Source organism: Mesoplodon bidens (assembly GCF_964165515.1).
Source record: "Mesoplodon bidens genome assembly, chromosome: 1".
Taxonomy (NCBI): domain Eukaryota; kingdom Metazoa; phylum Chordata; class Mammalia; order Artiodactyla; family Ziphiidae; genus Mesoplodon; species Mesoplodon bidens.
In genome coordinates this window covers 189,862,853-189,888,138 of record NC_138176.1, presented here as the reverse complement: position 1 = coordinate 189,888,138, position 25,286 = coordinate 189,862,853, and the positions used below count along the sequence as shown (strand labels likewise).

Here is a 25,286-nt window from a genome sequence, read left to right as displayed (position 1 = left end):
TTTAAGATCTACTTTTTTAGCAACTTTCCAATATAAAGACCTAAATAAACAGGAAAATATGTAAGACTTAATACTGCTAAGATGGCAGTACTCCCCAAATTGATCTACAAATTCAGTGCAATCCCAGCTTGCTTCTTTGCAGAAATTGACAAGCTGATCTTAAAATCTTTATGGAAATTCAAAGGACCCATAGAAGCCAAAACAACTTTGAAAAAGAACAAAGCTGGAAGACTCAAATTTTCTGATTTCAAAACTTACTACAAGGGACTTCTCTGGTGGCACAGTGGTTAAAAATCTGCCTGCCAATGCAGAGGACGTGGGTTCGATCCCTGAGCCAGGAAGATCCCACATGCCACACAGCAACTAAGTCTGTGTGCCACAGTTACTGAGCCTGCGCTCTACAGCCTGCAAGCCACAACTACTGAGCCCACATGCCGCAACTACTGAAGCCCGCGTGCTGCAACTACTGAAGCCTGTGCACGTAGAGCCCGTGCTCTGCAACGAGAAGCCACCGCAATGAGAAGCCCGCATGCCACAATGAAGAGTAGCCCCCGTTCACGGCAACAAGAGAAAGTCCGCGTGCAGCAACGAAGACCCAACACAGCCAAAACTTAAAACTTAAAAAAAAAAAACTTACTACAAAGATAGAGCAACCAAGACAGTGTGGTACTGGCACGAGGACAGGCATACAGAATAATGGAATAGAATTTAGAGTCCAGAAATAAACTCACATTTACAGTCAACTGATTGTCAACAAAGATGCCAAGGCAATTCAGTGGGGAAATAAGAGTCTTTCCAACAAATGGTGCTGGGACAACTGAATATTCACATGCAAAATAATTAAGTTGGACGCCTACTTTACACCATATACAAAGATTAACTCAAAATGAATCAAAGACCTAAATGTAAGAGCTACAATTATAAAACTTACAGAAGAAAATAGAACAACTTTTCATAACCTTGGATTAGGCAATGGTTTCTTAGATACAACACTGTAAGCACAAGCCACAAAAGAAAAAACATAAACTGGACTTCATCAAAATTAATAACTTTTGTGTTTCAAAAGATACCATCAACAAACTGAAGAAACAACACACAGAATGGGAGAAAATATTTGCCAATCATTTATCTGATAATAAGATCTAGAATATATAAAGAATTCTTACAATTCAATAATAAAAGCACAAATAACCCAATTTAAAAGTGGCCAATAAGCATATGAAAAGGTGCTTAACACCATTAGCCCCCAAGGAAATACAAATCAAAACCACAATAAGATACCACACTTCATACCCACTAGGATGACTAAATCAAAAAGACAGATAATATAACAAGTGTGGGAGAAAATATGGAGAAAATGGAACCCTCACACACAGCTGGCAGGAATGTAAAATGGTGCAGCCACTTTGGAAAACAGTCTGGCAGCTCCTCAAAAGACTAAATATAGAGTTACCACATGACCCGGTACTTCCACTCCTAGATATACATCCAAGACAATTAAAAGCTTATGTCCACACAAAAACTTATACATGAATGTTCACAGCAGTATTATTAATAGCCAAATAGTGAAAATAACCTAAATGTCCACTAACTGATGAAGAAATAAAATGTGGTTAACAGAATGTTATTTGGCAATAAAAGTGAATGAAGTACTGATGCACACTACAACACGGATGAACCTTGAAAACATCATGTTAAGTGAAAGAAGCCAGTCACAAAAGATCATATATTGTATGATTCCATTTATATGAAATGTCCAGAACAGGCAAATCTATAGAGCAGAAAGTAGACTAGTTGTTACATTGTAAAACTCAGAATATACTGAAACCACTGAATTGTAATAACAACAAAGCTATGTCTCAAGATTGCTAGCCTAGGGTTGTAATGACAATAAACAAAGATGTCCAAGAAAGATAAATAAGGAAGGCAATAAAGTCTAAAATGAAAGAGGAAGAAGACAAAATGCCTGTCCTATATATTGATACATAGTCTCCTATGAGAAATTTGAAAATCATTTGCATTCTCCGAGATCCTAATGAGTAGCCCTCATTTGAGAAAAGAATTATCTGATGTTATCTTTTTTTTTTTTCATGGCCAGAAAGCTCAAAGTCAAATGTGAAGCTCAACTACGTCAATTCTGGAAACTCTTTCATCTTTATCTAGCTTTTGTTTGTCAGACATCTTCTTGCAAAAGAATTTATTTAAAGCTGCTCAGAATACACAGAAGACAAGAAAATTTAAAAGTTAAAAAGAAAAAGAATAAAAACAATCAAAACACACACACTACAGGTGGGCTACAAGTTTAATTTTTTAAACTTTCTAGCAGCCCATCAAATTAAGAAAGCCGGGACTTCTCTGGTGGCGCAGTGGTTAAGAATCCGCCCACCAATGCAGGGGACACGGGTTCGAGCCCTGGTCCGGAAAGATCCCACATGCCACGGAGCAACTAAGCCCATGGGCCACAACTAGTGAGCCTGTGCTCTAGAGCCTGTGAGCCACAACTACTGAGCCTGCGCTCTAGAGCCCACAAGCCACAACTACTGAGCCCACTTGCCACAACTACTGAAGCCCATGTGCCTAGAGCCCATGCCCCGCAACAAGAGAAGCCACCACAATGAGAAGCCCGCACACCCGCACCGCAACGAAGAGTAGCACCGGCTCACTGCAACTAGAGAAAGCCTGCGTGCCACAACAAAGACACAAAGCAGCAGAAAATAAAAATAAATAAATAATTTTTTTAAAAAATTAAGAAAACCAACCAGTTTATCAACTCACAGTGTTTAAATAAGATAAAAAATCAATTGCTCTGGAGAATCACAACTAATCCTAAGGCTGAAAAGGAATTTTTCTGAGGATCTGCATAAAGAATATCCTATAGAATAAATATCTCCTTTAGACAGAAAGATAATAATCAATTGATTTGTTTCTTAAAGTACAATTAAATAAAAGAAATTCTATAGGTCAATATAATTGCTTCAATGATCTGGTTTAACTCAGGGCAGTAAGACTGGTGAGGTATATACCTTTCAGCCAAATCTGACATAAATAATTCTTTACAGTTAGATTCTCTTCAATATGGGATGACAGTGAATCCAAGGCGATGAGTCTGACAGATCTGCATGTTTGTCTTGACCTTTTCCATGTTTCTGGTGGCCTACATCTATATTTTTATTATCATGTGTGTTACTGTTATAAGCTACTTTAAAACCTCTGTAGATAAACATACGTAAAATAATTGATGTTACGAACAAGCATCTATTACAAAATTCTTTCCCAGCAAAGGCAGTCTGACTTAAGCAAATACTAGGAAACATGACACCAAGTTCTATTCTTATTGGAAACACTTTCCCCTCAGTAACCTTGGGCAAGCTATTGTGCCAAATTTTGCTCTGTCTAAAATAGGACTGGATAATTATGCTCTGTTACAAATTGATGTTTAAGATTAAGGTACTTATCAAATGGTTTGAGTCTTAAAAAAACCAGGCGCTATAAGCCTAGCCTATAATTCTTCTGCTCTTACAGTTTCAAAAAAATGCTTTATTCCACGAAATGCTTTCCAATAGAGCTACTCTTATACTTCAGACTCGTATCTGTGTATAATATTCATCTTCAGTCAATACTCCTTCTTTTACCAAGTGTTACATAAAAATATTACAGAAAGATATCAAGATGCTTCAAATTTAACATATGTTCTAATAATGTGACCTCAATATTTACTACCACATACTTATAAGAAGTAATCATTACCATCAGCTGTAGTTGCTTTCTGGTGAGGCATCAGCATGGCAGCAAATTCTTGAAGTTGATTTCCTCTGATGATCCTATCTAGGTACATTTTCTCGAGGATTCCATAAGCAGCAAGTTGCTGGCACCTTTCATCCTTAAAAAGAGTAGCAAGCATCCGAGAACGCTGCTGTCCTAAGGGGAACAAATGAGCATCACATATTCTCACAATCTGTTTTTTCAATGAAAAGCAATCATTTTTATGACCCCATATTTGCCTACTAAAATATGCAGGTTTATTCTCATTATTTCTGGTAGCTATGTTCTATAAATTTGCTGCCAACAGTGTATTAGTGAATACTCAACTCCTGCTCCTAGGGGATATATGGGGTTAGGTTCCATGAGCCTCTGGTCACAACATTTTTGTCAGCTGGTCAATATGTAACCTTGTTTTGTGTATTTCTGTTTAAAGGCACCACATTCAATACATGTTGTTGATTCAGTAACATTGAATTCATGGTTTACACTATGACTCATGCCTGAATTAAGCTTACCTAAATTAACACACGTAGTTTCTCCAAAAGGCACATCACAGACTTCCCACACTTAAGTACACAACATAGTACTTCAGCACTATGCTAGGGGCCATTTTAGACAGCAAAACCAACAACAAAATGCATGAAAATGTGGAGAATGTGGTATTAAATAGACCACAAATACGACACTTGTTTATAGTATGAGAGCTGAAACAAGGTAGAGCATTGCCTTGTTCGATCCCAGCTAGAAACATAAACAGGGGGACTCAAATTTTTTGCTGCTCTGCACATGTCTGCAAATGACTGTGAAAGCATCGTACTTGGAGTACTGATTTGGGGGTGACAAATTTTAGGAAGTAGGCAAAGTCACTAATGTGGAATCTGTGAATAATGAGGATCAACTGTATATTCATTTGTGAAGACTATGATATACAATCATTCCCTCAGTATCCAATGGGGATTGGTTCCAAGACCACCCCCCCCAATAAATACCAAAATCTGCAGGTGCAAAAGTCACTTATGTAAAGTGATGTTGTATTTGCATTACCTTCATACATCCTCCCCTATACTTTAGATCATCTCTAGATTATGTATAATACCTAGACATGATCTATCTATGTAAATGCTATGTAAATCATTGCTGGCACATGGCAAATTCAAGTTTTCCTTTTGGGACTTCCTAGAATTTTTTTTCCCCAAATATTTTCAATCCACAGTTGGTTGAATCTGTGGATGAGGAACCCCTGGATATGGAGAGCCAACTATAGGCCAAAATGTTACACATGATTCCAGTTATAGTTGTTATTTTCTTCTTCTTGCTTATCTGTACTTCTACAATGAACATGCATTCTTCCCCTAATAATAAAAAATTTATAAAAGATGAACAAACATTTCTCAGATGGGAAACTTGATTTTCATAGTTTCCATTTATACCTTCAAGGACCTTTAAATGGTGAAAAAATACATGACAACTGATGACATTAAAAACTGAACTAGAGGGAGCTGGGGGAAGATGGCGGAAGACTAAGACGCGGAGATCACCTTCCTCCCCACAGATACATCAGAAATTCGTCTACACGTGGAACAACTCCTACAGAACACCTACTGAACGCTGACAGAAGACCTCAGACCTCCCAAAAGGCAAGAAACTCCCCACGTACCTGGGTAGGGCAAAAGAAACAAGAATAAACAGAGACAGAAGAATAGGGAAGGGACCTGCACCAGTGGGAGGGAGCCGTGAAGGAGGAAAGGTTTCCACACACTAGGAAGCCCCTTCACGGGCAGAGACTGCGGGTGGTGGAGGGGGAAAGCTTCGGAGTCACGGAGGAAAGCGCAGCAACAGGGGTGCGGAGCGCAAAGCGGAGAGATTCCCGCACAGAGGATCGGTGTCGATCGGCACTCACCAGCCCGAGAGGCTTGTCTGCTCGGCCGCCGGGGTGGGCGGGGCTGGGAGCTGAGGCTCGGGTTTCGGGTTTCAGTCGGAGCTCGGGGAGATGACTGGGGTTGGCGGCGGGAAGAGAGCCTGAAGGGGTCAGTGCACCACGGCTAGCCGGGAGGGAGTCCGGGAAAAAGTCTGGAGCTGCCAAAGAGGCAACAGACTTTTTCTTCCCTCTTTGTTTCCTGGTGCGCGAGGAGAGGGGATTAAGAGCGCTGCTTAAAGGAGCTCCAGAGACGGGTGCGAGCCGCGGCTAAAAGCGCGGACCCCAGAGACGGGCGTGGGACGCTGGGGCTGCTGCCGCCGCCGCCAAGAGGCCTGTGTGCGAGCGCAGGTCACTGTCCACGCCCCCTTTCCAGGGAGCCTGTGCAGCCCGCCACTGCCGGCGTCCCGGGGTCCAGGGACGGCTTCCCCGGAAGAGCGCACAGCGCGCCTCGGGCTGGTGCAACGTCACGCCGGCCTCTACCGCCGCAGGCTCACCCCGCACTCCGTACCCCTCCCTCCCCCCTGCCTGAGTGAGCCAGAGTCCCCGAAGCAGCTGCTCCTTTAACCCCGTCCAGTCTGAGCAAAGAACAGACGCCCTCCGGCGACCTACACGCAGAGGCGGGGCCAAATCCAAAGCTGAGACCCGGGAGCTGTGAGAATAAAGAAGAGAAAGGGAAATCTCTCCCAGCAGCCTCAGAAGCAGCGGATTAAAGCTCCACAGTCAACTTGATGTACCCTGCATCTGTGGAATACAGGAATAGACAACGAATCATCCCAAATTGAGGAGGTGGACTTTGAGAACAAGATCTATGATTTTTTCCCCTTTTCCTCTTTCTACAACGAATTATCCCAAATTGAGGAGGTGGACTTTGAGAGCAACATTTACGATTTTTTTCCCCTTGTTCTCTTTTTTGTGAAAGTGTATGTGTATGCTTCTGTGTGAGATTTTGTCTATATAGCTTTGCTTCCACCATTTGTCCCAGGGTTCTATCCGTCTGTTTTTTTCGTTTCTCTTTTTATTTGTTTGTTTTGTTTTTTTAATTTTTTAATCATTACTTTTTAATTTTAATAACGCTATTATATTTTATCATACTTTATTCTATTTTACTTTATCTTCTCTTTTTCCTACCTTCCCTCCTTCGTCCCTCCCTTCCCCTCCCTCCTTTCTTTCTTTCGTTCTTTCTTTCCTCCCTCCCTCCCTCCTTTCTCTTTCTTTCTTTCTTTCTTTCTTCTACTAATTCTTTCTTTCTACTTTTTCTCCCTTTTATTCTGAGCCGGGTGGATGAAAGGCTCTTGGTGCTGCAGCCAGGAGTCAGTGATGTGCCTCTGAGGTGGGAGAGCCAACTTCAGGACACTGGTCCACAAGAGACCTCCCAGCTCCACATAATATCTAATGCCAAAAATCTCCCAGAGATCTCCATCTCAACACCAGCACCCAGCTTCACTCAACGACCAGCAAGCTACAGTGCTGGCCACCCTATGCCAAGCAACTAGCAAGACAGGAACACAACCCCACCCATTAGCAGAGAGGGTGCCTAAAAACATAATAAGGCCACAGACACCCCAAAACACACCACCAGACGTGGACCTGTCCACCAGAAATACAAGATCGAGCCTCATCCACCAGAACACAGGCACTCAACCAGGAAGCCTACACAACCAACTGAACCAACTTTAGCCACTGAACAGACACCAAAAACAACGGGCACTGTGAACCTGCAGCCTGCAGAAAGGAGACCCCAAACACAGTAAGATAAGCAAAATGAGAAGACAGAAAAACACACAGCAGGTGAAGGAGCAACATAAAAACCCACCAGACCTAACAAATGAAGAGGAAATAGGCAGTCTACCTGAAAAAGAATTCAGAATAATGATACTAAAGATGATCCAAAATCTTGGAAATAGAATACACAAAATGCAAGAAACAGTTAACAAGGACCTAGAAGAACTAAAGATGAATCAAGCAATGATTAAAACCACAATAAATGAAATGAAAAATACTCTAGATGGGATCAATAGCAGAATAACTGAGGCAGAAGAACGGATAAGTGAGGTGGAAGATAAAATAGTGGAAATAACCGCTGCAGAGCAGAATAAAGAAAAAAGAATGAAAAGAACAGAGGACAGTCTCAGAGACCTCTGGGACAACATTAAACACACCAACATTCAAATTATAGGGGTTCCAGAAGAAGAAGAGAAAAAGAAAGGGACTGAGAAAATAATTTGAAGAGATTATAGTTGAAAACTTCCCTAATATGGGAAAGGAAAGAGTTAATCAAGGCCAGGAGGCACAGAGAGTCCCATACAGGATGAATCCAAGGAGAAATACGCCAAGACACATATTAATCAAACTGTCAAAAATTAAACACAAAACATATTAAAAGCAGCAAGGGAAAAACAACAAATAACACACAAGGGAATCCCCATCAGGTTAACAGCTGATCTCTCAGCAGAAACTCTACAAGCCAGAAGGGAGAGGCAGGGCATATTTAAAGTGATGAAGGACAGAAACCTGCAACCAAGATTACTCTACCCAGCAAGGATCTCATTCAGATTTGATGGAGAAATTAAAACCTTTACAGACAAGCAAAAGCTGAGAGAGTTCAGCACCACAAAACCAGCTTTACAACAAATACTAAAGGAACTTCTCTAGGCAAGAAACACAACATAAGGAAAATACCTACAAGAGTGAACCCAAAACAATTAAGGAAATGGGAATTGGAACATACATATAGATAATTACCTTAAATGTAAATGGACTAAATGCTCCCACCAAAAGACACAGATTGGCTGAATGGATACAAAAACAAGACCCATATATATGCTGTCTACAAGAGACCCACTTCAGACCTAGAGACACATACAGATTGAAAGTAAGGGGATGGAAAAAGATATTCCATGCAAATGGAAATCAAAAGAAAGCTGGAGTAGCAATTCTTATATCAGACAAAATAGACTTTAAAATAAAGACTATTAGAAGAGACAAAGAAGGACAGTACATAATGATCAAGGGATCGATCCAAGAAGAAGATATAACAACTGTAAATATTTATGCACCCAACATAGGAGCACCTCAATACATAAGGCAAATACAGCCATAAAATGGGAAATGGACAGTAACACACTCGTAGTGGGGGACTTCAACACCCCACTTTCACCAATGGACAGATCATCCAAAATGATAATAAATAAGGAAACACAAGCTTTAAATGATACATTAAACAAGATGGACTTAATTGATATTTATAGGACATTCCATCCAAAAACAACAGAATACACATTGTTCTCAAGTGCTCATGGAACATTCTCCAGGATAGATCATATCTTCGGTCACACATCAACCCTTGGTAAATTTAAGAAAATTGAAATTGTATCAAGTATCTTTTCCGACCACAATGCTATGAGACTAGACATCAATTACAGGAAAAGAGCTGTAAAAAATGCAAACACATGGAGGCTAAACAATACACTACTTAATAACGAAGTGATCGGGCTTCCCTGGTGGCGCAGTGGTTGAGAGTCCGCCTGCCGATGCAGGGGAAACGGGTTCGTGCCCCGGTCTGGGAGGATCCCACATGCCGCGGAGCGGCTGGGCCTGTGAGCCATGGCCGCTGGGCCTGTGCGTCCGGAGCCTGTGCTCCACAATGGGAGAGGCCACAACAGTGAGAGGCCCACATACAGAAAAAAAAAAAAAAAAAAAAAAAAAAAAAATAACGAAGTGATCACTGAAGAAATCAAAGAGGAAATCAAAAAATACCTAGAAACAAATGACAGTGGAGTCACGATGACCCAAAACCTATGGGATGCAGCAAAAGAAGTTCTAAGAGGGAAGTTTATAGCAATACAATCCCACCTTAAGAAACAGGAAACATCTCGAATAAACAACCTAACCTTGCACCTAAAGCAATTAGAGAAAGAAGAACAAAAATCCCCCAAAGTTAGCAGAAGGAAAGAAATCATAAAGATCAGATCAGAAATAAATGGAAAAGAAATGAAGGAAACGACAGCAAAGATCAATAAAACTATAACCTGGTTCTTTGAGAAGATAAACAAAATTGATAAACCATTAGCCAGACTCATCAAGAAAAAAAGGGAGAAGACTCAAATCAATAGAATTAGAAATGAAAAAGGAGAAGTAACAACGGACACTGCAGAAATACAAAAGATCATGAGAGATTACTACAAGCAAGTCTATGCCAATAAAATGGACAATCTGGAAGAAATGGACAAATTCATAGAAATGCACAACCTGCCAAGACTGAAACAGGAAGAAATAGAAAATATGAACAGACCAATCACAAGTACTGAAATTGAAACTGTGATTAAAAATCTTCCAACAAACAAAAACCCAGGACCAGATGGCTTCACAGGCGAATTCTATCAAACATTTAGAGTAGAGCTAACACCTATCCTTCTCAAACTCTTCCAAAATATAGCAGAGGGAGGAACACTCCCAAACTCATTCTACGAGGCCACCATCACCTTGATACCAAAACCAGGCAGGGATGTCACAAAGAAAGAAAACTACAGGCCAATATCACTGATGAACATAGATGCAAAAATCCTCAACAAAATACTAGCAAACAGAATCCAACAGCACATTAAAAGGATCATACACCATGATCAACTGGGGTTTATTCCAGGAATGCAAGGATTCTTCAGTATATGCAAATCAAGCAACGTGATACACCATATTAACAAATTGAAGGAGGAAAACCATATGATCATCTCAATAGATGCAGAGAAAGCTTTCGACAAAATTCAACACCCATTTATGATAAAAACTGTGCAGAAAGTAGGCATAGAGGGAACTTTCCTCAACATAATAAAGGCCATATATGACAAACCCACAGCCAACATCGTCCTCAATGGTGAAAAACTGAAACCATTTCCACTAAGATCAGGAACAAGACAAGGCTGCCCACTCTCACCACTCTTATTCAACATAGTTTTGGAAGTTTTAGCCACAGCAATCAGAGAAGAAAAGGAAATAAAAGGAATCCATATTGGAAAAGAAGAAGTAAAGCTGTCACTGTTTGCAGATGACACGATACTATACATAGAGAATTCTGAAGATGCTACCAGAAAACTACTAGAGCTAATCAATGAATTTGGTAAAGTAGCAGGATACAAAATTAATGCCCAGAAATCTCTGGCATTTCTGTACACTAATGATGAAAAATCTGAAAGTGAAATCAAGAAAACACTCCCATTTACCATTGTAACAAAAAGAATAAAATATCTAGGAATAAACCTACCTAAGGAGACAAAAGACGTGTATGCAGAAAATTATAAGACACTGATGAAAGAAATTAAAGATGATACAAATAGATGGAGAGATATACCATGTTCCTGGAGTGGAAGAATCAATATTGTGAAAATGACTCTAGTATCCAAAGCAATCTACAGATTCAATGCAATCCCTATCAAACTACCACTGGCATTTTTCACAGAACTAGAACAAAAAATTTCAAAATTTGTTTGGAAAAACAAAAGACCCCGAATAGCCAAAGCAGTCTTGAGGACGAAAAACGGAGCTGGAGGAATCAGGCTCCCTGACTTCAGACTATACTACAAAGCTACAGTAATCAAGAGAGTGTGGTACTGGCACAAAAACAGAAAGATAGATCAATGGAACAGGATAGAAAGCCCAGAGATAAACCCACGCACATATGGTCAACTTATCTGTGATAAAGGAGGCAGGAATGTACAGTGGAGTAAGGATAGCCTCTTCAGTAAGTGGTGCTGGGAAAACTGGACAGGGACATGTAAAAGTACGAGATTAGATCACTCCCTAACACCATACACAAAAATAAGCTCAAAATGGATTAAAGACCTAAATGTAAGGCCAGAAACTATCAAACTCTTAGAGGAAAACATAGGCAGAACACTCTATGACATAAATCACAGCAAGATCCTTTTGGACCCACCTCCTAGGGAAATGGAAAAAAAAAAACAAAACTAAACAAATGGGACCTAATGAAACTTCAAAGCTTTCGCACAGCAAAGGAAACCATAAACAAGACCAAAAGAGAACCCTCAGAATGGGAGAAAATATTTGCAAATGAATCAACTGGCAAAGGATTAACTTCCAAAATTTATAAGCAGCTCATGCAGCTCAACAACAAAAAAACAAACAACCCAATCCAAAAATGGGCAGAAGACCTAAATAGACATTTCTCCAAAGAAGATATACAGACTGCCAACAAACACATGAAAGAATGCTCAACATCATTAATCATTAGAGAAATGCAAATCAAAACTACAATGAGATATCATCTCACACCAGTCAGAATGGCCATCATCAAGAAATCTAGAAACAATAAATGCTGGAGAGGGTGTGGAGAAAAGGGAACACTCTTGCACTGCTGGTGGGAATGTGAATTGGTACAGCCTCTATGGAGAACAGTATGGAGGTTCCTTAAAAAACTACAAATAGAACTACCATATGATCCAGCAATCCCACTACTAGGCATATACCCTGAGAAAACCATAATTCAGAAAGAGACATGTACCAAAATGTTCATTGCAGCTCTATTCACAATAGCCCGGAGATGGAAACAACCTAAGTGTCCATCATCTTATGAATGGATAAAGAAGATGTGGCACATATATACAATGGAATATTACTCAGCCATAAAAAGAAACGAAATTGAGCTATTTGCAATGAGGTGGATAGACCTAGAGTCTGTCATACAGAGTGAAGTTAGTTCAGAAAGACAAATACCGTATGCTAACACATATATATGGAATTTAAGAAAAAAAAAATGTCATTAAGAACCTAGGGGTAAAACAGGAATAAAGACACAGACCTACTTGAGAATGGACTTGTGGATATGGGGAGGGGGAAGGGTAAGCTGTGACAAAGCGAGAGAGAGGCATGGACATATATACACTACCAACCGTAAGATAGATAGATAGTGGGAAGCAGCCGCATAGCACAGGGTGATCAGCTCGGTGCTTTGTGACCGCCTGGAGGGGTGGGATAGGGAGGGTGGGAGGGAGGGAGACGCAAGAGGGAAGGGATATGGGAACAGATGTATATGTATGACTGATTCACTTTGTTATAAAGCAGAAACTAATTTTAAAAAATCACTAAAATAAATAAAATCTTGGGTTTAAAAAAAGAACTGAACTAATGGAAATAATATTATGAACAAACTTTTTCTTTTTAAATTTATTTTTAGCTCTATATAGTGAAAGAGCCTAATAACAATGATACCCAGCATCAATGAGCATACCTAGTAACCTGATCTCACTATCCTCATTAAAAGGAACTAGAGATCCTCAAAAAACAGCAGATTTCATGTCTGCAACAGGGAAAATACAAACGGGGCCTGAAGCATCTTTTTATGCTACTGATACATTTCAGGCAAGTACTCAAAGACTAATGGGGCTGTGTCAAAAAGACATAATTTGGTCATATTTGGGACAAGTTGAGCATCAAAAAGAATAACAACTATAATTTATTGTGACACACTGAATAAATAAAAAACAGAGTCAAATATACAAGAACGTTCACAGCAGTACTATTACTAATAGCTAATAAGAAGGCAATAGGATAAACAAATTGTGGTATATTCACATAATGGGATACCACATAACAATGAAAATGAAGAAACTGAATGTAACAATGTGGATAAATTTCATAAAGTTGAGCAAAAGAGGCAAGACAAGAGTATATGATTTCATTTATATAAATATAAGAAGCAGGCAAAGCTAATATATATTAACAATTGCTCTTGGGGGATAGGGGTTGGGGCCAGTGGTTAGGAGAAAGCAGGACAGAATATTTCAGGGTGCTGGTAGTATTTTGTTTCTTGTTCTGGACATTGATTACGTGATGGTGTTCATTTGTGACAATTCACCAAATTGTACACTTCTGATATGTACAGTTTTCTGTGTGTATATTATACATGCAGAGAAATAAGCTAAGAAAAAATCCACAGTGATATTTGGGAAAAAAAAAAAAAGGAGAAAAAAGGAAAGCTCCTGAAGAATACTATCTAATAAATACAGAAGAAAAGAATTAGTAAATCAACATTTTTCATTTTCATTTTATATTACACATATAATGAGTGATCCAGGCAAGGATTATTAATAGATTTTAAATTATGGAAAGGAATATGTGAAAGGAATTTGGAGAACAGGATTTCTGTAGTGTCAAAGCAGCACCCCATGAATTATTTACAAAATACAAAGAGGACAATGTACCTTTACAATGGAATTTCTACCTTCATCAAATGAACAAACTCAGCATCACTAACAGTGGGACCAACCTGACAGTGTGTGCTCTCTGACGTGATTCAATAGCAAGTACATAGCATCATTATAAGGTATTCTTGCTAGAAAAAAAATAACCTGAATCTAATCTCACCTCTGGCTAACTTCCATTTTACAGGAAATATAGGGGATTAAGGAATAAAAAAACAATATATATATCAAAAAATCTAGGATGAAGGACATTTTACCTAACAACTTCAAAGTCAGTATTTTTTCTTTTTTTAAGTGAGGCAACTATACAGTGTTGTATGTCAACTATATCACAATAAAGTTGGCAGGAAAAATAAGGAAACTACTCGAGACTAAAAGAGTCTAAAGACTAAAGAGCCATAATCACCAAATGGCACACATGAAGTTGCTCCTTGTTCAAGAGGAAAAAGGCAGGTATAAAAGATATTCTTGAGCTAACTGGGGCAGTGATAATATGGACCAGCTGCTAAATTCTACAGTGGAATCACTGTTAATTTTTTTAGGGATGATGATGGTATTGCAGTTATGCAGAAAAATGTTCCTGTTCTACGGAGATACATGATGATATATAAAGAAGGAGTGTCATGATGGCCTACAACTTACTTTAAAATGACACATCCAAAAATATGTGTGTGTGCGTAAGAGACAGAGTGAGAGAGAAAGCAAATATGACAAAAAGCCAGGAAAATTTAGAAAAAGAGTAATGAAGGGTAAGTAGATCTGCAAGATAATAAAACACTATAAAGCTATAATAATTTGAAGAGCATAGTACAAGTATATTCATAAATAGACAGGCTCATTAACAGAACAGAATACTATGTCCAGAAATCTACTACAGTGTGCTTCAAATCAATAGGGAAAAAAAAGATGGATTATTCAATAAAGACTGCCAGGTCAAATAACTAGCCATTTAGAAAAACAAACAAATAAGCGTTAATTTCCTATCTCATTTCTTACACTAAAATAAATCCAACTGGATTAGGATTTATAGGTAAATTTAAGTAGGCGAAACTAATCTATACTAGTGATTACTCTTGGGGGGCAGGGGTTAGAGATCGTGACTAGGAGGAAGCATGAAGGTAAAAAATGAAACCCTAAAGCAGCGATTCTCAAAGGCGGTCTCCATGACCTTTTCAAGGGATCAGCGGTTGACACTCAATTTAGAATAACAAAGACATCCTGTGCCTTGTTCACTGAGTTGACATTTGCACTGCTGGTGCAAAGGCAATGGTGGCAAAGACTACTGGCACCATAGCACAAATCAAGGCAGTGGCGCTGGCAACAAACTATATCATGCCACACACTCAACAGTCAAAAGAGATAGTTTCACTTAAGAAGGTCCTAGCAGCAGTAAAAAATTATTTTCATTAAATCTTGACACTTGAGAACATACCTTTTTTATATTTTGTGTGACAAAATGGGAAATGTACTTACAGCACTTTTGCTATAAACCAAAGTATAATGGTTGTCCCAAGGAAACAGTGCAAGCTGAACTAGTCTCTTTTTCATGGAACACATTCACTTAAAATAACAACTGACAAATTATGGTTTCCAGACTTAGGTATTTGGCAGACATTTTCTTAAAAATGAGCAAAGTGAGCCTGTTACCACCAATCAACAGCATTTGCTGCCCTTGATAAAATTTGAGTTTTAAAGAAAAAAATTAAAATTTCTGAAAACTTGTATCTGCCACTATGAGGCTGACAACCTCCCAATACTTAAAGGTTTTTCTGATGAGATCAGTGGTAATATATTGGATATTGGATATTGGATAATAAAGTACATCAATATTTGGAAGCTCCGCAAAAATCAGCAAACCAACATTCTCCAAACAACCAATACATGATGATACAAAATCTTACATGGGTAAAAGATCCATCAACGTTGAAGACAGACCAAGATTTTAACATTATAGAGTGCAAAATGTTCACTGATAGTTTCAGATGCCACATTCCAATTAACCCATAAGAAACTACACTACTTGTCAACTTATAGTATCAAAGATGAATACCCACGATTATCTGAAAAAGTCACTAAACATGCCTCCTTTTTCCAACTACGTATCTATGTGAGGCTGGGTTTTCTTCATATACTCCCACCAAAACATCAAAACAGGCTAAGCACAGAAGTACATTTAAGAATTCAATTTCTGTCTATTAAGCTAGACAATGAAAAGACTTGTAAAGTCCAAAGTAAAACAATTCCAATTCTCTAACTTTTTTTGTTTTAGAAAAAACAGCTATTTTATAAAAATGTCAGGAATTCCCTGGCAGTCCAGTGGTTAGAGCTGTGCGCGCCCACTGCCCAGGGCCTGGGTTCGATCCCCGGTCGGAGAACTAAGATCCTACAAGCCGTGTGGTGCGACCAAAAAACAAATTAAATTAAATTAAAATGTCATTTACGTTTATACCTAATAGATCTATTATTGTTACTTTTAAATGAATTAATAAATATTTTAAAATTTCTCACTTTAATTTCTAATTCAATAATCAACAGATATACCCTACATAAACAAAAGCTCTCTAGGGTTCTCAATTATTCAGAGTCTAAGGGGGTCCTGAGACCAGAGAATTTGAAAACTTAAAGTACTGGAAGAAAACATGAAGGAATTTAAAATATGTAATTTCACAATGGAGAAGACCTTTCTAAGCAAGTCAACAAAACCCAGAAGCCATAAAAAACTAAAATATTTAACTATATAAAAATTTTAAGTTTCTGCATCGCAAAAATATCATAACCAAAGCCAAAAAGGGGACAATAAATTGGGAGGTAAGAAACTGTTAATTTCTTATATACATGAAGAGCTTTTATTAAAAAAAAAAAGATAAAAACACAAAAAAATGGCTAATGGACATAAACAGATAATTCACTCAAAAAAATGGGTTTTTCAATGATTTTTTTAAACACATGAAAAGATGTCCAAGAGTATTCATGATAAATGAAATGCAAATTAAAACTAGAATGAAATACTATTTTTCTTCTACCAGGTTAGCAAGGATAAAAAAATTTGGTAATGTGTGTGTGAGTAATCAGGTTCACAAAGATATTGTTGTTTAGAAGGTCTAACATTAAAGAGCAACTTATAATTTCTATCAAAATTTTAAATGTATGTACCCTTAGATTCAAGAATTTCACCTATACATATATTCATATATGTGTATAATCACTACAGCATTGTTTATAATTGACTAATTATGATAAAGCCAAACAATAGAAAATCAAAAAGAATGAGCTTTATGTAATGACATATAAAGACCACTGTGATGAATATCCACATTAAAAAAAGAAAGTTGCAAAAGTGTATTTATCATGCTATCATTTGTGTATAAAATAGAGGATACACACTTTTATATTGAAGGAAATAAAAGAATCAGTAATAGTTCTTCAGAGGACAAAGCAGTCCATTTTATGTACTGCCTTTTCAGTAACAAAAATAAAATAAGTAAAATGACTGCTTCAAAGAGAATGAAATGTGTAGTCTGAACATGTCATTAGGCTCTCAACTAAACACAGTTCCAAATAGACATTCTAGGGCTTCCCTGGTGGCGCAGTGGTTGGGAGTCCGCCTGCCGATTCAGGGGACACGGGTTCGTGCACTGGGCCGGGAGGATTCCACATGCTGCGGAGTGGCTGGGCCCATAGGGCCGCTGGGCCTGCGCATCCGGAGCCTGTGCTCCACAACGGGAGAGGTCAGAAGAGTGAGAGGCTCGCGCATGGCAAAAAAAAAAAAAAAAAGACATTCTAAAATGATTTAGAAAAGCCATGGCTTAGAATTATCAGCATTTCCTCTCAATGCCCTTTCCTGCTTTATAAGTTGAATGATTTAATTGCATTTCTGTACACTAATAATAAAATGTCAGAAAGTGAATTTAATAAAACAATCCCATTTACAATTGCATCAGAAAGAATAAAATACCTAAGAATAAACTTAACCTAGAAGGTGAAAGACCTATACTTGAAAACTATAAAACATTGATGAAGCAAAGTGAAGAAAATACAAATAAATGGAAAGAAAGGTCTTGATCATGGATTGGAAGAATTGATATTGTTAAAATGTCCATACTACTGAAAGCAATCTACAAATTTAATACAATTGCTAGGAAAAAAATCCCTGACATTTTTCACAGAAATAGAATAAGTAATCCTAAAATTTGTATGTAACTACAAAAAAACTCTAATAGTCAATGTAATCTTGAGAAAAAAGAACAAAGCTAGAGGTATTGTGTTCCTTGTGTTCAGACAATACCACAAAGCTACAGTAATCAAAACAGCAGAGTAATGACCCAAAAATTGACATATAGCATCAATGGAAGAGTAGAGAGATCCCAGAAATAAACTCATGCACATATGGTCAATTAATCTATGACAAAGGAGGCAAAAATATACAATAGAGAAAAGTCAGTCTCTTCAATATGTGGTGCTGGGAAAATTGGACACCCTGCACATAAAAGAATGAGATTAGAACATTTCCTCACACCATATACCAAAAAATCTAAAATTGCATTAAAACAATAGATACTGGAGAGGGTGTAGAGGAAAGAGAACCCTCTTACACTATTGGTGGGAATGTAAACTGATACAGCCACTATAGAGAACAGTATGGAGGTTCCTTAAAAAACTAAAAATAGAACTACCATATGACCTAGCAATTCCACTCCTGGGCATATACCTGGAGAAAACCATAAGTCAGAAAATACATGCATGGGCTTCCCTGGTGGCACAGTGGTTGAGAGTCCGCCTGCCAATGCAGGGGACACGGGTTCGTGCCCCGGTCTGGGAGGATGCCACATGCCGTGGAGCAGCTGGGCCCGTGAGCCATGGCCCCTGGGCCTGCGCATCCAGAGCCTGTGCTCCACAACAGGAGAGGCCACAACAGTGAGAGGCCTGCGTACCGCCAAAAAACAAAAACAAAAACAAAAACAAAAACAAAACATGCACCCCAATGTTCATTGCAGCACTATTTACAATAGACAGGAGAAGGAAGCAACCTAAATGTCCATCAACAGAGGAGTGGATAAAGAAGATGTGGTACATATAAACAATGGAATATTACTCAGCCATAAAAGAGAACAAAATTGTGCCATTTGCAGAGACGTGGATGGACGTAGAGACTGTCATACAGAGTGAGGTAAGCCAGAAAGACAAAACCAAATATTGTATATTAACACATATATGTGGAATCTAGAATAATGGTATAGATGAACTTATCTGCAAAGCAGAAATAGAGACACAGATGTAGAGAACACACGTATGGTTACCAAGGGGTGAAGGGGCAGGGTGGGATGGATTGGGAGATTGGGATTGACATATATACACTACACTGTATAAAATTGATAACTAATGAGAACTGGCTGTATAGCACAGGGAATTTTACTCAGTGCTCTGTGGTGACCTAAATGGGAAGGAAATACACAAAAGGGCAGATGTGTGTATACAGATAGCTGATTCACCTTGCTATACAGCAGGAACTAACACAACACTGTAAAGCAACTATACTCCAATTAAAAAAATGCATTGAAGATGTAAATATAAGACCTGAAACCATACGACTCCTAGAAGAAAACATAGGCAGAATATTCTTTGACACAAATTGTAGCAATACCTTTTTGGACCTGTTGCCTAAGGCAAAGGAAACAAAATCAAAGATAAACAAATGGGACCAAATTAACCTTATAACCTTTTGCACACCAAAAGAAACTATTGACAAAATGAAAAGATAACCTACTGAATGGGAGGAAATATTTACAAATGATATGACTGATGAGTCAATATCCAAAATATATAAATAGCTCAAACACTTCAGTGTCAAAAAAAACGGTTAAAACATGGGCGGAAGACCTGAATAGACATTTTTCCATAGAAGATATACAGATAGCCGACAGGTATATAAAAAGATGCTCAACATCACTAATCATGCAAGTCAAAACCACAATAAGATATCATCTCACACTTGTCAAAATGGCTCTCATCAAATGTTGGCCAGGATGTGGAGAAAAGGGAACCCCAGTATACTGTTGGTGGGAATGTATTGCACCAAAAATTGGTGCAGCCACTAGAGAAAACAGTATGGAGATTCCTCAAAAATGTAAAAATAGAATTACCATATGATCCAGCAATTCCACTACTGGATATATATCTGAAGAAAAAAACCCACTAATTTGAAAAGATACATGAACCCCAACATTCACAGCAGCATTATTTATAATAGACAAGATATGGAAGCAACATAAGTGTCCATCACAGATGAAGAGGTACAAAAGATGTGGTATATATTGCTCAGGAAATATTACTCAGCCATAAAAAAGAATGAAATTCCATAATTTGCAACAACAAGGATGGACTTACAGGGTATTTATGCTAAGGGAAATAAGTCAGACAGAGAAAGAAAATACTGTTGTGTTATCACGTACACATGGAATCTAAAAAATAAAACAAGTGATTGAATATCACAAAACAGAAACAGACTCATAGATGTAGAGAACAAACCAGTGTTTGCCAGCGGGAAGAGGGAAGCAGGGAGGAGCAAGATCCAGGGGTAGGGGATTAAGAGGTTAAAAACTGCTATGCATAAAACAAATAAGCTACAGTTTATATTGCACAGCACAAGGAATAGAGCCAATATTTTATAATAAATTTAAATGCAGTATAATCTATTAAAAATTTTAAATCACTATGCTATACCCCTGAAACTAGTATAATATTATAAAAAAAAACTATACTTCAATTAAAAGAAAAAAAAGAAAGCTCCTCTGCAGCCAACCATGCCTTCCTTGGCCCTCAGTATACGAGGGGCCTACATCACCTCAATCTCTCTGCTCTGTGAATACTATGGAAATTACACCACATTTCCTTGTGATTTTTTTTCACACTAATCCCAATCACCCTACCCCTCAGACACAAATCATTCCCCCTAAACATTACTGGTGATTAGTTTCTATGTCAGCACCAATGAGGGGAAAACAGTTCAGAAGTTCCTAGCTAATCTGACAACTCAGTTATGGCCGATAGCTGGTCACCTGGAAGAGGACCATCTGTGCAGAATAGGCCTGACCTGTGGCCACTGTCAGGGTGTGAGAAGATTTAGGGTTCAGGAGAGAGAAGGTTCCACAGCTATTAGTTACAGACTGTCCTAGCCTCCAGAGTGCCACCTCCCAGATCCCATAAAATTACAGAACAAACACGAACACAGAAGCCCCGCTCCCCTCAGGCTTCCCTGTGTCCATAAATGTCACCACCACCCGCCCAGGCGCTCTGCTCACTAACGGGCACGTCGTCCTTGACTCCTCTTTGCTCTCGTCCCACATCCAGTCCACCTGCAGGCCCTGCTACCTCTGTGTCCAAACTTACCCAAACCTGGCGAGCCACGCGACAGGCTCACTGAACTCAGAATAAAGCCCAAACCCCTGCCCAGGGCCCACGAGGCCCCGCCCCCTCTCCTCACTCACCTCTTTCCCACAACAAGCTCAGCTAGTTATGCCTCAGGCCCCGGAACAGGTGTCCACAGCCCAGACCCTCTTCCCCAGACCTCTCCCTGCCTTTCCCTGCCTTTCCCCTCATCCGCTTTCAGCTCCAGGAACACCGCCTCAGAAAGACCTTATCTTTAGTGGGAATTTTCAATAATACACAAAAGTAGCAAAAATCGTATAATGCCCTTGAAGCAGCCTTCCCCTACTTTCAGGAATTACCAATCCTGGCCAATCTGGTTTTGCTGATAGTCTCACCATTGATTATTGTGAAGCAAATCCCAGACATCCCATCATGTCCTGTATAAATATTTCACTTTCCCTTAAAGAGAAATTGAGTCTCTAAAGGACAGGACAGGTCACCTGCTCCTAAGCAGCTGTCTCTTCCCCTCCCTTCTCTATCCTGTCCCTTACTTATTGATGTCACTGCACTTTTCACTCCGGCACGTATTTTGTTCATTGTTTGTTACTTTATTGTCTGTCTCCCTCTCCAGTCCCGCAAATGTCAGGTCCTTGAGAGCAGGGCCTCTGCGTGCCTTGTTCCCATTAAATACCAGGGCCTTTTATAACAACTATAAATGGAGTACAACTTTTAAAAGTTGTACTGTGAATCTGTGAATCACAGTATTGTACACTTGTAATTTAGGGAATATTTATTGTATATCAACTGTACTTAAATAAATAAAGTTTAAAAAACCGAAATACCAGAGCTCTGCACACACTTGACACATGGTACATGTCAGAAGAAGGCAGAGAAGAGAAGCTGCTTCTGCCAAAGTGGCAGGTCTGCTTCCAAGGCAGGCAGAAGGGGAGGGGTGGATGGGTGGACAAGTCCACTGACATTCCTCTCACGTGGTTTTCTTCTAGATAAAACACCCACTTTTATGAATCAAAAAAATTAATTTGCCCAGGACATATATTTGACAAGTAAGTATTAGGCTTGGGGGCCATCTGAGCCAAGAATATCAGAAGCCACCTCTGCTGGGGCAGCACATGTCGGTCTCTGGGAGGACTCAGGGCATCCTCCGCACCTGCCCTGGTTGACAATCCCCCGAGGAGCTCAGGGATCCACGGTGGCCCAGGCTCTGCTGAGGAGGGCAGGATGTGGGAGTTGGTGTGCCCCAGGGCTGGTACCTTTGCTCCAGGCAGTTTTCCGAGTGAAGCCAACATACCGTGTACATACAGAGGAATCGGCATGGTGCCACCAAAAAGCCATCCCTGGTCACTTCGCTCCTGGTCTTGAGGGCATCTGACCCCATGCAGGGTTCCTCACTGCCTGGTCAGCCCTCATTGCAGAGGCCAATCTCATGGTGCTTGGGGATGAACGCCCCCTACCCCTACTGTCTACTCTCTGGTAGCCCTGAATGGCTGACGTTCAAAGTCATTTCCATGAGGAGAGCTGTGTGCTAAGGACTGAGCCAAGCGCAAGAACTGTGTCTATTTGATCTGGTGTTTACCCTCTGCCTTTCTGTGCTTTAGGGAGGTCTTCATTGATTACACCCTGGACAATGGTGTCACCTTCGAGGCGAAGACCTGAAAATTGCCAGCAAGAACTGTGTGAATGACAGGGTAAGCCTGAGCCTCCCTAAGTGGATGGAGGCAGAGACATCCTGGGGAGATGAGGCGAGGGGAGCAAAGTCCCTGTGGAAGGCAGAGCACGTAGCTTCTGAGACAGGCATCTCGGGCAGCACCTTACAGACAGACAGGTGCCCTTAGCCCTTCATCACATTGGTAAAATTCATTGCAAATTCTTCTACAAGAGCACCAAGGTTGCAGGCAGCTGTCCAGGTCTTGCAGAATCTCTGCTCTCTCTGTGAACCAAGTGTCACTGAAGGCACTTGAAAGGGACCAATTCGAGCCCTAAGCAGACTCCAGAAAGAGTGCTGAGGCTCTGCCCACCCTGGACCCACCTAGCCACCTCCCCTGGCCCCAGCCTTGTGGTGGGGCGCTCAAGGCTCCATCCTGGATTCCAGCCGGGGTGAGTTGGAGAGGCTGGGGCACTGTGTGCTAGGGGACAGGGTCCAGGGCCTCTAGGAACCCTGGGCCTTCCAAGTCGGGGTCCCTGGCACAGAGGTCAGGAGGGTGGAAGCAGCTGTGGCCGTGCATAGTCAGGGTGTGTTTGCACTGTGCTGGTGTAGCAGCGGGCAGGGTTCTGGACCCTCTCGTGACCGTCACAGCCCTGGCCTCCCACACCCATTTGGGGAACACCGGCTGTCACTTTGCACATGTCATCAACCTCACTGAGGCCACTCCTCCTTTCTCATGCTCCACAGTTACCCATCTCCCCTAACTGGCTCTGACCTCTGCACGGGGACTCTCCCCTCTGTTGCTGGGAAGCTGGCAGGGTTGGTAGGAAGGGCAGGGCTCAGCTCAGGGAGAGGAAGCTGGGAACAAAGTGCTGCTCCCAGGGGCCCTCTTTTCCCAGCTCCACAGCCTCCAGGCCCCTTAGCCTGGGGCAGCCCGCCATGGGGGACAGAGCGTGTGAGCCTGGAGTGAGGTTCCCCTGGGAGGAGGGACGTGTGTGCCTAATGCCACCAAACTTGTGTCCAGTCCCATCTAGTGAGGATTCCCGCAGCGTGACGGTCCCCTGTGTGTCTGTCTCCGCTGGTCCCTGCACATCCACCTCTGGACCTGAGATTCACCTCCACGTTTCCCAGCAGGAGTCCCACCACCGGATGGCCCCCATCCACAGGCACATTGAGAACTCGAGAGCCACCCATGGCTCCGGGCCCAGAACAGGGTCACCCTCAGCCCCACTCGGCCTCTCCTTTTGGCCTCCCTGTTTCCTGGGCATAGCTTCTCTCTGCCCCCTTCACCCCCTGCTTCTCTCAAGCAGAGGCTCGATGTAGGGAAGGGCTGGGCAGCGCGGGTCCACAGATGCAGCACACGTGCCCTTGGTTATGCACAAAACAAGAGAACACAGCCCGTTCCTTAATCCCACACGTGGACCTGGCATGTGCGTGGGCTTTCTATAGCTGCTCTCTAACGCTCTCAAGTAACTGCTCTCTTCCTCACTCCCGATGTGCAGACGGAGGCTCCGAGAGAGGGAGTAGCTCGGCCCGAGGATGCAGAGTGGGGAAGTAGGAGAGGGAGGCTACGGGGAGGTGAGCAGGGTGTCCTGCCTCTGCTCCTGCACCCACACCTCTCTGGGGCCCCGAAGCACCTCCCTCACCAATCTGTGTGTCGTAGCATTTTGTGGTCCTCACAAAAGCCCTGTGCTCACAGCCAAGAGAGGCAGTGAAGGCTGTGTTGTCACTCCTTAGAGGACTGGGCTTCCTTGACAGGGCCCTGAAGAGAGTCTCGGAACAGGGCCAGTGGTGGGGTCTGGGGCCCAGGGCTCCACACTGGCTCTCTGGGCACCAGCCATGATCTCCTCGCCCCTTTGTGATCCCTCTGGATGAGGCAACCTGAGGAGAAGGGGAACTGTGAGGTCTGGTGTGGGAAGTGGATATTGGGTTCACGGGAAGAGATCACCCAGGCCAACCCCAGGACTTTGTCATGTGTGCCCTGTACAGCATGAGACTGTGGAGAGCCCAGCTGTCCCAACTACAACCACAGTGACCACAGTGCCTACCACCGTCAGGACCAGGAGGACGACAGCAAGGACGACGACAACGATGACAACGAAGACCACGGTGCCTACCACTGTCACCATGACAACCACCACAGTGACTACAGTGGTCACAACAACCACAGTGACTACCGTTGTCGCAGAGGAGGAGACCACAGTGCCCATGATTGTCACCCAGAGCCCAGGTCCCAACAATTATCTCTTGTACCCGACACTCATCCCGTCCCTGGTCGTGATACCATTGCTGCTTGTCTGCATCTGCTGCTGCAAGAGGCTGAGTGACCCCTGCCCGCACAGCCTGCATCCAGCCCTCACCGACC

At 41.2% G+C, this 25,286-nt stretch overlaps 1 protein-coding gene across 1 annotated transcript in view; it reads right to left on the bottom strand.

Annotated features, from left to right (window-relative positions):
- LOC308630019 (COP9 signalosome complex subunit 4-like) overlaps window positions 1–25,050 on the bottom strand; it is a gene marked incomplete at its 5' end in the record, with an annotated part of 33,681 nt that extends 8,631 nt beyond the window's left edge. The window contains 2 exons of the mRNA XM_081258416.1: window positions 3,748–4,048; window positions 24,970–25,050. Coding sequence (XP_081114542.1) covers window positions 3,748–4,048; window positions 24,970–25,050 — 382 coding nt within the window. The remainder of the gene's footprint in view (window positions 1–3,747; window positions 4,049–24,969) is intronic.
- Window positions 25,051–25,286: the final 236 nt, after the last annotated feature.